Source organism: Ailuropoda melanoleuca, chromosome 19 (assembly GCF_002007445.2).
Source record: "Ailuropoda melanoleuca isolate Jingjing chromosome 19, ASM200744v2, whole genome shotgun sequence".
Lineage (NCBI taxonomy): Eukaryota > Metazoa > Chordata > Mammalia > Carnivora > Ursidae > Ailuropoda > Ailuropoda melanoleuca.
In genome coordinates, this window is record NC_048236.1 from 26,726,374 (window position 1) to 26,745,022 (window position 18,649).

The window sequence follows — 18,649 nt, forward strand, 5'->3', positions numbered from 1 at the left end:
AATGTTTAATTTCTTCCTCAAACAGGTATTTCATTTATTTTCAACAATAACAAAACTTGTTAAACATACCTGTCATTGTGTTGCCACCTTTGTATGGAATTTTTTTAATTGCAGCAAGAAGCTCATCTCTTTGGTAGTACTGATTTAAGTTAAATTCCGTCCTGGTATCAGAGCTGTACTGAACAACTCCAACCCTTGTCTTCTCTTCTCCGATGTCAAAAGCAGACACAAGAGCACCAATAAAGTCTAAAATGTACTTAAAATTATTTCTTCCCACGCTCCATGAGCCATCCACGAGGAACACTAGATCAGTCCAGGCACTGACAGAGCATTCTGAAATACATTTGATATATTTTTAAATGATCTATCCATCCTTAACAAATACAAACTAACATTTAAAAAGTTAAATCATTTTATTCATTAGAACATATTCACATTGTTCTTCACCCACAACTGACATGCACAAAAGAATGTAACATTTTATTAATTAATGAAGAAGCATTTTCAGTGCCTTCACTAAGATGTATTTATGGAACTAAATGGCTCTAAATTACTATATAAGACATTGTGTAAGAAGAGATAAATAGATACATGACCTACTCTCCAAGAGCATGTGACCGCAGTATTCATGCTATCAACCTATTTTTATAAACAACATCCTTTTCCTCTTTTCTCTGAGTACAAACTACGCAAAACATTTGGGAGACATACAGAATGAACAGTGTCTTCATTCCTTGGTATTGAGCAGTAAATACAAAATAATTGCTGTCCTATTCAAGCAGACGTAGTTAAGTGGAAGAAAAGAGAAAATCTTTTAAAATTCTCCTGCATTTTAGAATGTAATTGTCTAAAGTTTACAGTGGGTTAGTCTAGAGGGTTAACAGAGTCTAAGAGAAGTAAAAAAGAAGCATAGGGGCACCTGGGTGGCTCAGTCAGTTAAGTGTCTGCCTTTGGCTCAGGTCATGATCCCAGAGTCCCAGGATGGAGTCTGGATCGGGCTCCCTGTTGAGCAGGGAGTCTGCTGCTTCTCCCTCTCTCTCTGCCCCTCCCCAACTGCCCGCCCAGCTCATGCGGTCTTACTCTCTCTCTCAAATAAATAAATAAAATCTTAAAAAAAAAAAAAGATGTAAAAAAGAAGCATAAATATGATGCAAGACAGCCAAAATATCATATTGTCCTAGTTATCGGTGTATTCAAATTTGACATCTAAAACATACTTTTACAAAACAAAGAGTAGAAAAACATTTCAATTCAAAAGTAAAAAAAGCACATTATATCTTTAAGTTACTGAAATGCAATGATTGGCTTTTATAAATGAATACCACATCTTTCCTTTTCTCTGCAGTCAGAAGGAAAACAGGCTGATTTTCATGAAAATCTGTATTAAAAAAGCAACACTAAGTGAATTTTCTGAAGATGGTTTGTCCTGGTAGTCAGATGGTGGATGATAAAAGAGATACTTGGCTAGGAAGAGAAGAAAAGGGTCCTAGAAACTTTTGCAAGTTAAATACAAGCTGCATGCCTAAATAATTTTTGCACACCATTTAATGGACCCATTTAAGTCTATTGAATAGTCAATACTTGGTATAATGCTTTGAACCATAAACAGCGATGGTTCAGGGAAAATATTAGCATTATAACTGCATACTACAAAGTTCATTTCAGATTATTAGACACCAGAAGAATGACAAACAGGCATTTGTAGGGAAAAATTCCAGATAAAGGGGCCTATGTATTCAAATCCTTTTATTGTCCTTGTGGGTCATAAATCCAACCTTTATAAGGTGGCAAATTAGAAGTCCAAGAAACGCCTTAAGGGTCCATCCGAGTAAGTCAGGGAAAGCAATAGAAGACAAAGGAGGCTAGAAATTGCCAAACCTAGACTGAATAAAATTCCTTTTGTTTGGTTACAAGTGCACCAAGGATCATTGTGTATCTTATTTTGTTTGGGGTTGGGCTCCCACTTGTATATTATAAACACTGTAAACAGTGTTTTTTGTGCCTTTTTCTTTTCTACTTTGCCTCCATGATACTTTGTGGGGGTGAAATAATAATAGAGGTGGTACAAGAATGTATCAGAATGACCAGGGAAGTTGCTTCAAACTGCTTAAGACTCTACTCCCATCTCTCACCCCACTGAGTCCCAGACACCAGCTCCCCAACATAATCTCTGGAAAATGTGATTATGCTTTAGATATGTTAAGACCCACATGTTACCAGAGATGTCTTACACAGACACTGGAAATGGTGACACTGCCATCAGTGAAAGGCATGGAAATACCCTAGAGGTGAGCATAACATATCCAGAGATTTGGAAATATATTCTCATGGCAAGAAATTCTTCAAACACAAGGAGGGCATCTCTCTGGTGTTCTAGCTTTATATTCCTCATATATTCCTACTACTATTGGTTTGTCTTTGAGAAATAAGTTAAATCTAGTGGTGAGCTTTGTTTCTCACCTATTGCCAAAATCCTGCAAAAAAAAAAAAAATGTGGATACACACCAATTCACAGTTTACTCCCAGTAAAATGAATATTTAGTAAATAGAATGAAAAATTGACTAGAAATTCAGAAGGTAGGTAGTATAACTGTTGAGTCATATATTACTATTATATTGTCTGATTTCTTCTAGATAACACCAATAGAAATTAATACGGGAATAAAATCAAAGTATGCGTATAGTTGGAACATCTCCTTTATATTACTTTGGGACTTCTATAAATCCAAACAAAAATATTAAGGGAAATACTTACTTTGTATCTCTGGTTTTCCAGGTTTCTTCTCACCTGGCTTTGTCGGACCACCTGTTTGAACTGAGTCAAAACCTGATTATTACAAAGAAATGAACCCCTACAAATACTTCCTTAAAAAAATATAAGTATATTGTTTTCCACCACTGTCTTTCAAATGTATGATACATGCCCAGATGCTCAGAGAATACTGCCAAATAAGCAATGCCTTGCAAATAAATTATTTTTAGTGAGATTTTAGATATATTTCAAAAAGACATTGACATTGTTGCCTGGCAAAGTTTAATGGTTTAATAGTTTTCACTCATAACATTCCTGCTGCTTCCCAAGACCAGGGTTATAAATCGAGAATGAATTATTAACATCCACAAATGACTGGGATCATAGAAGAATAGTTAATACTGATATAACGTAACTGCATAACAGGTTAAATCTGAGAGTTGGAGAAATCTTCTGCAAAATAAAAAGCATAAAGGTACTTTATATGTGCGCTTACTTGTTAACTGTCCTATAACTGGTACACTTTCTTCTATGTCATCATATGAAGTGATTGTCACCACATACTCTATTTCAGGTATAAGGTCTGATAATAAAGTTTCAGTGGTACTAGCTGCAAGGGTAAATTCTTTAGTGGGCCCATCTGGAAATGTAGAAAGGAAAATATGAATGCAATAAAATATCTTTCACATATAACATGACACATATAATGTAATTTCCAGATATACTCAAAATCTAAAAAATTAAATATATATACATTTTTTTCAGAACATCCAAACACTATCTTCTTCTATCTTCTGAAACCAAAACTTTGAAATTCTACAAAAGGCCTGGTATAGCCTTTACTTATGATAATCATATTCAATATTTGTTTGAGGACTCAAGGATTCCTCTGGAATAAAGATACACCAGAATATCAAACCAAAATCTCCCATTGTTTCTGAAGGTGAATGGTAGTAATAAAATTATTTCACAAATGAGACAGAAAACAGAAAATCATTTAATTTTAAATTATGTGCTGGAGGAGAGTGAAGAAAGGCAAATAGGGGGTGAAAATCAACTCAAGAACAGGAAACACTATAGGTTAAAATCAAGCTGCAGTAGAAAGCAGTCTGTGTGGAAGCAATGTGTTCTCCATCCTCAAATGGTTGCATACATTAATGGATAACCATAGTCTCCTGAATTGACTTAACTAGATAGCAAACATTTCAAAATACAGTGTACCGGGTATATACTTATATATTGACAATTATGTACTCCCTTCCAAATTATATTCATTCTTAATTCAATTGGGAAACATTAGTTCCTAGGGACTAAGTGCCTTCTAGGATTTTTAATTCTATTAAATTTTCATCAAAACAGAAATAATCAAGAAAAGTAACGGGTAGTATAATAGAACCCTGAGAAACACTCCTGGTTTAAGTGTGGAGCATGCAGAACCAACCAGGGCCCTCGCCGGACAAGACACCAGGGTTCTACTGGGTTGGGGGGTCTCAGTGCCAGTTTGGTGAGTATAGGAGTCAGTAATTTCTAACAGATGGAAACTGACAGAACTGTTTTCCAACAGATTTTTGCTTTGGAATAAATGAATGCATCAGCTGCAAGTGCATTTGGGGAGAAAAGATTCAAAGAAGAAAAAGTAAATTCTTGACCCCTTAAGTTCCCAGATCCTATGAAAAATATTTTTTCCCAACTCCTTGAGAAATTAGCATTTTAAATCACTAGTATTTTTAGAGGCCATAAATATTTAAACACAGCTGTAGTGATAAATTACATTGACATCATCCTTCTCTACTATCGGCCAGTTAAGACTTCTTCCTACCACCTGGCCAGTGCTAGTGGAAATGGTTATTTTCCCATTCCCTGTTAAAAGTAAAAGTTAATCAACAGGGATTAGTTCTCCACACTTGGGCAACATCATAAACACTGTAAAATAACTCCTGAAAACAACCAAAACAAGGTGTTTTTTTGTTTTTCAAAGACTCTTAGCCTAGGATCTGTGGAATCCCCCCAGCCAAAGTAAAATCTTGTCTTCCATCATAGCAGCTCACCATTATTCCAGAATAATGTTTCCTGAGTACTGAAATGTATAGGACACTGGGTAAGGCATAACAACTCACTTCATCACTTGACACATTAAATATTAAAAAGACAAACTCAAGAAGAGTATCAGGAAGTGAGAATTCTTTTTTATAAAATCAAAGATTACCAGCAATATTCTGATCAAGCAAAAAAAAAAAAGTCCACTTTTAATAACAGCAGCTTAGCACAGTGACCATTTTAATAAAGCTCAACATTACAAAAATATAATAGTGATTACTAGGTTGGAAATCCGGATACCTGAGTTCACCAAATACCTGGTGACATTGGCTAAAGTCCTAAGGTTTTCTAAATTTCAGCTTTCTCATATTGAAATGGAAGGAGGAGAGAAGACTGGATTTTATCATCTATGATGTCTTTGTTTTAAACCCCACCATCTCAAAACTTACCTGTTGTAGGGTCCACTGTTATTCTGTAACCCACAATTGGATCAGCTGGTCTTGCCCATGACATATGAACAGTATTTTCATCTATTATTTTAAAATTCAAGTCTGAAGGTGGGTCAACTGCAAAAGAGAGAGTTGATATCAATTACATTTTCCAATGTCACAAAATAGTCAATTTAATCAATAAAGAATTGTGTCCAGCAAAGCTTACTAAAATTGTCTTTGCATAAATTTGTTTCCAACAAATATAGAAGATATCTTGTTGGATAAGAATAAAATTAAAAGCTGACAAGCTATGACAAAACATCAGAGAGTATACATATTACAGAAGACAGCACAAAACACTTTTGATTCTTGAGTTGCTAGGTCATCCAAGAATGGCCAGCAAAATCAAGCATAATAGAAACGTATTTGGATACAAGTACATACAAGTACAATGAAATCACAGATAATAACCACATATGCAAACAATTCACATAACAATTAAAGGGGTCTCAATACATGCTGAGAGCATTTTGAATAAGCATGCCAAATCACAACCTGCTTATGACCATAGAAGTTAATTTAGAATATTGATATAGTACATTTTTCCCATAACATGGAAAAGAATGAATGTTGTTTTTGGTTCATTCTCTGCATCATTGTCTCATTAATTTTGTTTGATAAATCTCAATCTGTGCAGAGATGAAATTTAATGAAGGGGAGGAGTCATGGGAAATTTAGCACTGTTATGTTGCACGAGGAAATATACATTTAAATGTATATTCACATTCACATGGACAAATATTCAAAAATAGTAATAAGGGAGGTTAATAAAAGTATATATACAGATGTTTATAAAACTAATATTCGGCCTGTTTACACCAATATGCTGTATGTTTGCAGGGTGTAAGCCAACACTGTTATTTCCCTTTGCAGCAGGTATACTCCATACTAGAAGTGGCATTTTAGATTAAAATGCCAGTATGGTCCTTTACAAAATGATGGTTAATTATGAGAAGACAACATCAAACCATATATTTATGGACATTTATTTACAGAACTTAAAGAAAACAGTGAAGAAGAATCAGCGATCTGAAGACATGACTGTGCATAAAAACTTGGAGAAGTCAATGACAGGAATAATTGAAAAGTACAGAAAGAAATAGTTTACATACAAAACTATACAGCTTCATGCATGTGTCAATGAAATGTTGACTTGTTTTTAGTTTCCCACAATGAACGAAAGCCTCCATGTACAATAGTCATTACACAAAGACGTTTCAGAAATATTTTATAATGATATTCTCTCTGCAATGTTCATGCCTCATCATGCAGCATTGTACTGACTCACTGTCAGTGCATGGTCAATGCATTATAAATTACTATTCTTGAAGTAGGTCAACAAAGTAAGATGACTTTCAGCCATCCTCTTCTGAAAGTATTGAAGTCTAAAAGTATTCCTTGTGAGTCAGATTCTTTCCATCTCTTTTGAGGGATTACAATCTCCTTTTAGATTTTCATAGAGGTCAATTGAAATACAGTAGTAGCTTTGAGACATGAGTCACAGAATTTAACTGGGGTTAGGGATTTATGTAATATTAATAGCACGTTTTAATGGAAATAAAACAAATTAAGCAAACATTTGCTTTGATGAACTGCTGCTTCCCACTGTAGGAGATGGCTTTTTATTTTCATTGGATATACGGGCAGTGGAATGAATGTTATTTTCTTACCATCCATACACAGGCAGTGAGATTAGACTATTAATCTACATGCATAGCTTAATTATTCAAAATTCTGCTGTCTGTAATCATATTGCAAGGTTTAACTGGAGTCATCACTTAGTATAACAAGCATGCAACAAATGTTAATAGAACAAGAGGTATTAAGAATATCATTATAAAATATTGTTCCAGTAGCAATGGCTCAGGACAAATTTAATGCAAAGGCAGACACAACTGGCCTGAGCATGCTTTTAAAAATAAAATCAGTACATGGAAAAACAGTACCACCAACCTTGCAAGGCAATTGACCTGAAGCAGCAGACATTAGGTTAAAACTGCTGAAGGGCAGCAGCGGCCCACCTTGTTGATTTCCAAATGACCAGGATTCCAGAAAAACTGAAAAATTGACTGTTGGGAAAAGTCTTTAACAGAGGATTTTAAGGTGTTCATAGAAACTCAGATGTGGTACTTGGGAATCAAAAGAAGGAAAGAATGGCCAACTAGCATGTGTACAACAGAGAGCCCACTCCACTTTTCTTCCTGCTACTTTCATCACATGTGAAACCTTTCAGGCTTGCCACTCCATTTATACATTTTTGCTTATTTGTTTCAAAAAAAAAAAAAGATAACAAGGCAGGTGTGAGTATGGACCCAGGTCAACTTGAACCAATGCAAAACATATTTGCATGAATTTTGAAAATCTTTTCTTTTGCATAAAAATAATTCACAACTGCCATTGCATTGTCACAAGCAGTGTCTATGTTCCCTGAGACAATGCAGATGCCAGAATATTTCAATTACGAGCTATCTACAATGGATTATGATTGCAGAGAGCCATAGTTGCATACAATGAGAATCTGAACCAAGAGAAATAGACTTTAAATTATAAATAAATAATATAGCAATCAGATATATACTCAAAACCCTGAATGCTGATAATGAAAAGACTAAAATTTTAAGTACTCATAACTCTAGTAGTTTTAATCTCCCATTTAGGAATAATGCTTTTCCTTATCAATAAGCTATGCTATGAAAACTGCATTCTGGTGATATTTTTGTTACATAAATTGGCAGGGTGTGGGGCTTTTTAGGAATGATAATTATAGCTAGCATTTTCTGAGTGTCTACTATACAATAGGCAGAGTACGAGTCACTTTGTATATTCTCTTTTTCTTCTCATAACAATCCAGCATAAGGTGCCCTGTTATCCCTGTTTCACAATGAGTCAGTGAAATTCAGAGTAACACAGCTAATAAGCAGCAAAACTTTGATCCTATAGTCAGACTCCAGAGCATACAATGTAAAGAAGAAGAAATATTTGAGTGAATGACTAACTTTAGAAAGCAATATTTGTACATTGGTGCCTATATACCTACATATTTTTCTACTCTATAAAAAAACATTATTTGATGCCTGTTCAATAATAAATATGTGGTATTCAGATATTTCCAGTTCAGGTATAGATAGAATTTGACAAATTAACTTTACACACTTTTTTTTTAAAACTTAAGTATCTATCTTGATATGTATTTTATAAAACAATTTTTTCATTATGGCAACCAAAAGGAAGTTACCAACCATGCAGAGATGAATGGATGGATGGAAAGATGGACAGATAGGAGAATAGTCTAATAAGTTTTGGTAACATATAAAATATGTTAAAGATAAACCAAAACATACTACCAAAATATCATCTTGATGAACTAATAAGACCTTTTAGTCTGATCTTTGTGATAACACTAGGAAGGATGCTACTGTACCATCAGAGACCTTTAGAAGTATGCAAAGAGTGGCTTTACTCTATGCTATCGACATTAATTTATACCTTCCATCCAAAGCTAATGTAAGTTTAATGATCTTTGCCATGATGTATTAATTTCATTTGTATTTATAAGATACCAAAAATAAAAAGTTGATATTTTAAACAAGTGATGGATTATTCTGTACACATTACAAAATGTGTTCTTTCATGGTTGACCAGGTTTTAAGCAAGAAGCACAGTGTAGGCAAACTAGCACTAAGGCAGGACGAGAAAACCTCCGCATCTGTACCTTGTCCTGAAATAACCACATTGGTCGGCTGAGTTATGCAGCCTCTCTTCCTCATTTTCCCATTTGCAGATGAGAAAATTAGATGATCTATAAGGTGACAGGGGTGCCAGTTGAAATTTTGAAATGCCCCCCCAATGTTTCCAAGAAATTTTCTTTCTGTCCCCAGAAAGGCCGTGGCCACAAATGTTGTTGGCCCTTCACAAGCTCGTGGGACCATTAGTTGGTGTGATCACCCAAACTGTGCTGTCCAATATGGGAACCACCAGCCACATGGGGCTATCAAGCACTTGAAATGTGGCCAGTTCAAAATGAAACACACTGCAAGTGTAAAATACATACCGAATTTCAAAGACTTAGTACAAAATTGTAAAACATCGCAGTAAAAATGTTTATACTGAGTACATGTTGAAGTGATAACATGGTGGATATGGTGGGTTAGGTTAAATATACTATAAAGAGTAATGTTTCTTGTTTCTTTTTCATTTTTTAATGCAGCAACCAGAAAATTTCAAGTTACGCATGTGGCTTGCTTTTGTGGCTTACAATATATTTCTTATTGACAGTAGCAAACTAGAGAATAAGGCCAAAAAAAAATCCCATTAAAATATAATTATTAAATGCTGACCCTAAGGAGGTGGGAGACAAAAAAGACACAGCTGAAGAAAGCAAAAGTAAGAGCTGCACCAGATTGAAAAGATAAAATGTGAGAAATACAGAAATAATCAGTAATGTAGACACTAAAATGTTCTCTTCTTTTTACTACTGCTGTATAGTTGACACACAATGTTAAAATATTCTTTTTAATTGCACTTTGCTAACCAGCCATTATCCAATTGACAATTGATTTTTTTCCGCTTACATCATTTCCAACCTAATTCTTTTCCTAGGAATTATCAAATCTTTCTGATTTTCAAATAACTATTTTCTTAATGAGCAATAAATAGGCCACTTCAGTGAATTATCTAAAAATATCTTTAGTAGGGCTTCCAGAAGCTCCTCAAATAAAATTCCTTCCTAACAACGACACAGAGAAGAACATTAAAGGCAGCCTCGTCTGGCTATTACTTCACAGAGGCCCCTCTGAAATCCTGGGCATTCGCACAGGTGTGGTCAGAGAAGAAGAGCAGCAAGTTTCTGTCACTTTTCTAAGCAGGCCACAAATTGTGGAGCCTCTCTGTTTTTACTAATCTTATTTATTTTTTTTTTTTTGGTACCTCCTGTCCTGAAGTGGAAAATCAAGCACAATAGAAAGTTTTTAAAAATCTCAGTGTTGTCATGAAACAGCTCTCCTTTCCCACAACCTCTAAAAAGGTACCACCCACCCTGGAACTCCCACAGCTGCCCCTCGCATTTCTCCTTTAACTCCATCCGGGGCATTTTTATTGGGGGAAAAATAAGATAAGACGTCTGTTACTGCATTACCCGATTTACCTTGCAGAACGGTAACTCTAGTTGTCGAATGATACTTGAGGGAACACAGAAGCGCTCACTAGGTTAATACACAGAAATAACTTTTTAAATAAATACTAAGAAATTAGGGCATCAAGTGCACACAACAAAAAGAATAAAGTGAGGTTGAAAATCTCGCAAAGGTCCTTCACTTTCTACAGGCGGAGCCCTTTTGCAGACCTGGGGATCACGCCACCCATGTCCCAGCCCCTGACAGACACCACTCGGGTCTGATGCGAGAGGGAAGAAGGGAGGGACGGAGAGCCTGGCTTGCCTGGTACCCACTTGCTTCCTGGGTTGGAAACCTTGGCGCAGTGGGTCTGCGCGGGACTGCGCCTGAGCCACGTTCCTCTGAGCCCCGCAAACCAAACGGACAGCAGTGACCCTGGGCCACGAGAACACATTCGGGGTCCGGATCTCTGCTTGCCACCCACCCCCTAGGCGGTTTGGCTGCCACCTCATTCTCCTCCACCGTGCGGCTAAACGACTGAGCTCCCCACAAAACACGCAGAGGCGCAGAGCCGGCACTGTTGGAGTCCTTTATTTCATGCCGTCCCCGAGGTCGCAGCCCCGAGCCAGGTGGTGAACAGCCACGCGAGCAAGCGTGCCCGCGTTCCGGGGCTCCCGGGAAGCACCAGGACGCGTCCTGTTCGTAGAGCCGGGTGCAGCTGTCGCCCCCTCCCGGACGGCTGGTCCTCTCGGAAGGCAGCAGTGTAGGTGGCAGTGTGGACAGCACACCGCAGGGACAAGCGCAAGGAGACCACACAGCACTGTACGGAATGGATTAAGCAGAATACGAAAGAGCCGGACCTGAGTGCTGGAAAAGGGACAGACCTCAGGAGAAGGGGGTGTTTCTCTTAGAGTAGAGAAACACCCGGAGAAAACACGAAGTACAAGGAAAACAGAGCAAGCAACAGTGGCAAGATAGTTTGCTTTTTCCTTTCTAGAATTCTGCATTGTCACTGAGAGAGGGAGAAGGAAGAGCGTTTTACCTTCTGCCTCAATGGAAGACAGGAGCAGGGCCGCGCCCAGGGCGGCAAGCGCTGGGGGAAGCCTGGTCTGCATGCTCGGCCTCCAGCTCACAGCCACATGAAGGGATCTGCGGGAGGAAGCAGTGACCGTATCAGAACCGGTTCGGGGCAGGCCTGGAACCAGGTTAGAACTGGAGGCTGGACCCGGGCCAGGACCCGACCAGATCTGCCTTAATATCCGCAGGGCCCAGCCTAGCATAGAATGGGCCTATTGTGGAGCCCTGGAAGTCAAGTTCATCTATGGCAGTTTAATCATGGCACTAGGAGGGATTTCAAGTTTAAAGAGGGTCCTGTTTTCCTGGAGGTGGGTCCTGCTTAGCATCCCCGGGTGACGGCCTTACTAGGCCCCACATGACTTCATCCTGCCTCGGTGATGGCTAATTCAGAGGTCATTTTATCCCTGACTCAACTAAATGTCTCTTCCAGCTGGGGATTTTACTTGGCCGGCAGCTTTTTCCTAGCTGCTGAACTCTTTAGGTAACTGTACTTTAGTGGTCTCAGGGTAATTTGGAAAAGTATAATAAACTCCTTTTCTCTTTTTTTTTTTCTTCATTTTGTTCTGCCTACAAATATGCAGCTCTTTAAAATCTGAAATGGATTATACAGAAATATGTAAGGCCCAACTGAAACCTGACCCTACTGCTAGCTGCTTTGTCTTCACATCTGATAAATCCTTTATCTAAGACGAGGGGGAAACAACTCTAAGATACATAATTAAAAAAAAAAAAAACAAGCCATAGAAGAGACAAAAAAACACTCCTGTCTATTTTCCCAAAATATTTTTTATAAAAATTCTCAGTAACAATATTTTCACTTAACTTATTTTCACTTCACTTATTCCAGAAGATTACAGATTCCAGAAGATTACAGGTATATATGCTCCACAGGAAAATACGTTCTATTCTGATTTTTCCTGATTCTGTAACTAGGTTATTGATTCCTTAAAGACAAAGAGTCTTATTCATCTTTTGTGACTCCCAGCACACAGTAGGTGCTTAATCTATCTTGGCAGAAGGGAATCTTCTAAAATATTCTAAGGTCAAATCCAGAGACAAAAGCTACTAGCAATGAACTGAACTGGGAAACTGCCAGGGGCAAAACATAAGAAGAGAGTTGACTGTGAAGTTCATAAATTACTGTAAGGCAACATACGAGGCCGCTTTAAAAATGAAGTCCTGCTTGGGAATCCAAAAATGAGCCAAAGGTCAGCCCTCTTTGAGAAAAGAAACTGACAAGCTCCAACCATGCCCTTCCAAATTATTGGCACAATGTATCAGGGCATCTTTCCTCGCCTGAGTGTAAATTGCATTTTAAACGTCTGAAGAGCAGGCGTGCCAAATTGCCCAGAGCTTCTTTTTATGAAGCCAAGATTAAAATGTTGGCGCTGCTCTGAAGATTCAAGGGCTCCAGCGATTTCTTTCTTCCTAATTAACAGCTGTTTGACATTTCTAACCCTCTTCTACCATCAGTGAAAAGCAGGAGGTGAGACTGGCCTATTGTTCCCATCGGCTGGCCTTAACTTTGCTACAATAATTTCCAACTCAGTTGGCAGTCGTGCTCGCGAAAAGTTAAAGGCTGACAATCGACACATCAAAAAGCTCTGTACAGACTTTTTTTTTAAACCTTGAACTCTTCACAAAAACCTTAACAGTGGAAGCTCTTTTGTCTGGGTCTAGAGCGCCACCTATTGGCTGCCTGACTCAGAAGCAAGAATGAATCCTGTTGCGTCGGGGTATCAGGACCTAGTCACTCAGTTCTACCAGCCCGCCAGTCATTCCGTCCATATGTTTAAAAGAAAAAAAAAAAAAAAAAGTTTTCTCTCCTTTTAGCCAAAACATTTATGTGAACGCTTAGCTCAATGCTTCATTGAACATTCTCAGACATAAATGTCTGAAAGCGGCCGCCCTCTACGTGTCAGCGAGGATTCCCTCACTTCACCCTCATGAATGAAAATGAGTCAGTTGCGGAGGAGAGGGTGCGGGGGGAGGTCCTAAGGGATTGGTCTCCTTCCACCAACTTGCCCCCTCCCCCACCCCGCTGGAAAAGACCAATTCTTTAACTCCCGCGTCCAGTTAAAAAAGAAAACTGCGCTTCAAAAAAGAAAATTGCACGTCCCCCAACCCCTCGGGGTTCCTCCAGATTCTTTGCGAGTCACCTATCTCCTCTTTTACCCGCTGCGACCTTGACATTAGTTAGCCAAGGGCGAGTTTACCGCTCTTTTCCTTCCTTGCTCCATCCTTCCCCAGTGCTCCAGCATACTTTAGGTCACATAGTCCAGGCTGAGGCGGGGGGGGGGGGGGGGGAAGAGAAGNGGGGGGTGGGAAGAGAAGGGGTCCTGGAACGCCCCGAATGGGTCAACTTTCCCTAAGGACACTCGATTTGGGGTAACTTTTTGCTCCCTGGCTTCGGGTTTCCGCTCCATAAATGAACCCGGCGCCCCCAAGCTCTCTGATCTTCACACTGTGTAGGATTTAGGATGGAAACTACTTCAAAGGTTCCACGGACCCCGAGTAGGGCCTCGACCAATGCACTAGGGAAGAGGTCAGGAGGGAGGGGGGGCTTTCTGCAGAAGTTGAGAGAGTCGGCCAAGGCTCAGTCTCCTGGAGCTGGATTAACCCACCACCTCAGATGCTCTGAAAAGCGAAGGAGCCAGAACACTCGACTAGGAATCTGTCTCAAGATGCCACACACCCCCGCCCAGCCTCGACGAGCTGCAGAGCACTCAGCCGGCCCTCCAAAGAATTCCGCGCCATGCGTCACTAAAATACCTCCTCAGCGCCGGGGCTGCAACACCGCACCCCTGGGAAAGCTACGGCCAAGAGATAACGAGGTGGCCACAGAACCTGGGGCACCCTTCATTGAAACCGACAGCATCTACAGATGGAAGTCCTCTACAAACAGCAGCACTGGACAGGGTGTTTTACATACACAGCCGCCCTGCACAGCTCTTTGAAAAAGCTACAATTCCTACTCCCTCAAAGATAAAATGAATCACAGAAGCCCAGGATACCCGTCAGACTCGGGCACAGCTCCACTCTTACGAGTCCAAACGGCTCTCGTCCGCGATCCTTAAGGGCTTAGGGCAGAGCAAGGAACAGGCTAGAAGCAAGTTTCCCTAGTTATCTTTGTGAGGTATGGGGTAAGGGAAAATGGCTAGAAGCCGGACCAACCTGAGGCGGTGGTGACCGAGGTAGCGGCGGCGACAGCGGCTTCCCGGCGTCTAGAAGCCGGGGCTCGGTGTGACCCCCGCACGCCCAGGCAATTGGCGCGGCTCTCGAGGAGCACCTGGCGGCTGCCGGGAGCAGGGCCACCGAGGAGGCAAAGAGGATGAGGATCCCAGGAGCGGCGGCAGACGCGGCAGAACCCGCGGAGACTGCCGGGGACCGCAGCTGCCCGCGCGCGGACGCGTCTGCGACGGCTCGCCTTCGTCGAGTGGGAAGAGGCTCCGCGCCGCGGGCTACTTAATAGAGGGCTGTTCCCAGCTCTCAGTTTACTCGGTTACGAAACGCCTGAGAAGGTGGACGGCTGCCACGGGGTGATGTATGCTCCTCCGGCGGTGAAGGAGGTCTACTTTTGGGAACGTGTGCATACTTCCAGCATTCCTTCGGCGTGAGGTGGCGATCCCCGTAGTAGCAGTGCCCCGCCGGCGAGGGGGGAGGGATGCAGGGAGGGGGAGGAGGAAGCGAAGAGGGGGACAGCCGCAGTCGGGTTCACTGCCAAGGGAAGCCGCGCACTCCTCCGCTTGGGGCGTGCTGGAGAGCTCGGGTTTCCCTATCCTTGGCGATCTTCTTTAATGAATTTATTTTTCCTAAATTAAGAACAATAGGAGGGAGGGAAGCGACTCTCTTTTATTCAGAACTGCAAGAATGTGTGACCGACCCCACTCCACCCTAGCCCCATCCCCCATCATCACCACCTACACTTTCCTCCCCCTCCGTCCTGGGTGCACTTAAAACCGATTTACAGGGTTTCCATTAACTAACTGTCTGTGCACGCGGCGCGCCTTCTGTCTTTTTCAATCTCCGAGCAGCTATTGGAAACCGGTACAGCAGCCCGCACGGGGCTCAGCGACGGGATGGCTTTCCCAGTCCTGTCTTGCTTCCCTGATGCTTTGGGACGGAGCTGAGAGGCTTAATTTGAGCCGAGAGAGGGCGAGGGACGCAATGAAACCTAGGGCTCCTCAGAACGAGAAGCCGCTAGAGAACAAGTTGCAATCACGGTAGAGACCGTGAGCTTAAGATGACTCCGGGCAGAAGCTTTGGACCAAAACTTTGCCCTTAAAACCCCGCGGGGTCAAGGAGACGAATGAAATTAAGTTTTCCCCAACTGCCAAAGAGACGGAGGCCAAATGGGGGCTGACATTCTGCCAGCATCTTTTCGTGTCTACCGCCGCCTCCCTCCTCGGCTCCACCCCCTTGGCCCTGAAGCAAGGAGCCTGGCACTCAGGGTTGCCAAACGGTGCTGGGCGCATGGGAGGAAGCGCGGGGCTCGTACGCTGTGGTATCAGAAAAACGATCCAGGAGAGGTTCAGATCACCCGTGTTTGTGCCCTCCGCACAAGCTCCGCACTTTTGGCCTCTTGATGTCCAGAGGTTTACCCCTCAAGGTTGAGGAACCCGGATGAAGGAGGGGGCTGGGAGGCTAACGCACGAGCGAGGCTCCTGAAATTGACCGCCCTCGATAGTAAAAGCGGAGGTTTTGTCGCTAATGTAAACCTCTCTCCCAGATTTGATCTGACGTCTGCAGATTGGGCCTTCCCTCCAAGAGGTGCGATATCCTCTGAACTTGGCTTTAGAATGACAAGAACTTGCTGAGCTCCCTTCCCCCGTCCCCCACTCCACTCTGCCCCACTCACAGCTGCCTCCAGCGAAAGCCAGAGGAAGCCAGAAAGAAGGCTGGAGGGAAAGAACGGAAAAAAATGGGAATCTCCACCTCTGCACATTCCCTGAGCCACACACGGCCCACTCGAAGTCCAGCTGGGCAGCTCTCACAAAAAGCCCACACACGCACACAGTGCACATTCTCCCCCTCCTTCAAACTCTCACAACCCGGGCGGGAGCGCTTCCTGGGCGTGAATAACCCGACGTGTACAACGCAGAACCAGGTCATCAGCCGGGTACCACTGAACTGTTATCCCCAGCGGGTGGAAAGCCAGCCTCCGCACGCGGGCCAGCCCTCCACCCGCACCCTCACTCAAATTCCTTTTTACAGACGCACGTGGGCTGGTGGCAGACTCAAGGACAGAGCCGAGAGGCAGATAAGCCCCGGCAGCAGCCGGCGGGACACCTGGTCGCGCTGCGCCGCGCCCTGCAGACGCCCTAGCCCGCACAGTGGCCTGAACGACCAGGGACGCCCCTTGGGAAACCGACACCCAACTATCTAGAAAAGGAAAACTGTTGCCTTGCACGCCAGCCAAGGCGGGCTGGGGCTTGCATTTAGCTCAGGTGTGTGTGTTTGTGTGCATGTGTGTGTGCGCGCGTTTTTCTTTACATACGTTTTGTTGTTTTTTATTTGTGATGGTAAAGTTATTGACTGGGGAGCAGGGTAACTCTGGGTGTTGATATTACTGCTTTTAAAAAGGGTTCTCTCCTGTTGCTTTGACTCAGAACTGCACATGTATCAATCAGCCCGGGAATTGAGCGGCCAGTCACCCGCCCGGGATAAGTGGGGTGCCTCTTCCGGGGGCCGGAGGGCCCCAAGAGCGCTCATTTAGTGCCGCTCTCCAACCCAGAGTGGCGTCCTGGGAACCCCCGTGGCTATCCTCTCTTAAGGCATTGTGGCTCACATATTCAATGCATTTTGAAAATGGTTGCTGCAAAGCTCTGTAACAAAACCACCGGCCTCCAAACAACCCCGTCCCTCTAAAAAAGGATCTCTACACAATGCTTCCATAGTAGTATGAGAGGAAAAGGAAGGAAGGGACACTGGTTCGGGGAGTACACAGACATACATCCACAAGCTAATCCAAGCACACCCCTTCCCAGGGGACCTGAGTGCAACTCAAGGGTATCCAAAGGAGCTCCTCAGGGGACTTCCAGCACGACATCAGCACGGTTTGGCCTCCGGGGGCCCTCACGCAAGCTAGACTTCTAGCACGCTAAGTAAGCAAATGCGTTTAAAAAAAAAAAAAAGTAAACCCCCTTCCAATCTGCCCCCTTTAGTGGTGCATCCAGTTCCTGACACCCCCTTGGAATCCGTTAATGTTTGCAACGAAATGATATTTACCGACTGAAGCAGAGCTGGCTGAACTTATTCAGCCGGTTGCTCTCGGTGGCTTCTCGTCTTCGGTTTATACCCCGGAATCTCCCTCTGCTCACTCTCCCTGTCTTCTGCTCCCACCTCATCTCCCTCCGACTCCGGGGTTCCCGGCGGGTCCGGAGCTTCAGATTCCTTGTCCGACAGCGCGATCTAGCGGTCAGTGCGAGCGCTGGCGCCGGAGGTCAAAGTTACAGGACGTGGAGTTAGATAGAAGTTGAGAGTTCGAAGTGAGGTTTTGAAAAATGTATCATCTGTCTGATTCCCAGGAATGGCTGAGAACCGAAAAGATGGCAGAACAAGTGAGAAGGTGGTATAAACTTTCTTTGTGTCCTTTAACTAGCCGCCTATGGAAATTTTTGCCTAAAGTCTGCACAGCAAGTCTCTGGTCGGGGTAAACAAAGGAAGAGGTGCTATTTTCAAGAAGGAATTCAGATTACAAGGTCGTCCCTAATTTATAAAAAGGCAAAAGCGGCCTCCTCGTTGGTTTGCTTGGGGTTAACCTAGCCAGCGTTCCTGGTACGGGTGAGGGTGCTTGCTGAGTTACCTGGTGGGGAGGGGGAAGAGGAACCCCAGTGAAGGTTCACTGTTTGTCCAGTTCTGGGGGCTGTGTGTGCGCTGTACCCAGAGTGGACTTTAGGGGCCTTGGGTGAAGAAAGCCCTCACAAGCCCTCTGACGTAAGGGTGTGAAGAGAGGAGGCGGTACTCTCTCTACCCGAATTCTCAGGGGCAGCGAGGCAGTGTATCTGAAGAAACAAGAAGTCACATCAAAACAGTGTATCTGAATCCTCTCCTTTAGAATGCTGTGCACTAAGTCAAAATGCACTTAATGAGCACTTCCAAGTGCCTGTACAGTCACAAGCTCACAGCACTAGATATGAGGAATATTAAGACGAGGCCTTGCCCTCAAAACTCTGTCAGGG

At 42.6% G+C, this 18,649-nt stretch overlaps 1 protein-coding gene across 4 annotated transcripts in view; it reads right to left on the reverse strand.

Annotated features, from left to right (window-relative positions):
- Positions 1-15,073, reverse strand: part of COL12A1 (collagen type XII alpha 1 chain) — a 113,980-nt gene extending 98,907 nt beyond the window's left edge. Inside the window, exons 1-6 of one of the 4 annotated variants that reach the window (XM_034647821.1) lie at positions 14,643-15,073; positions 11,434-11,540; positions 5,239-5,355; positions 3,249-3,392; positions 2,756-2,815; positions 70-333 (exon numbers count right to left, since the gene is read on the reverse strand). In XM_034647821.1, coding sequence (XP_034503712.1) covers positions 70-333; positions 2,756-2,815; positions 3,249-3,392; positions 5,239-5,355; positions 11,434-11,506 — 658 coding nt within the window. In that variant the 5' untranslated portion in view covers positions 11,507-11,540; positions 14,643-15,073. The remainder of the gene's footprint in view (positions 1-69; positions 334-2,755; positions 2,816-3,248; positions 3,393-5,238; positions 5,356-11,433; positions 11,541-14,642) is intronic. The other 3 variants (XM_034647820.1, XM_019806202.2, XM_034647822.1) reach the window with 3 other exon arrangements.
- Positions 15,074-18,649: the final 3,576 nt, after the last annotated feature.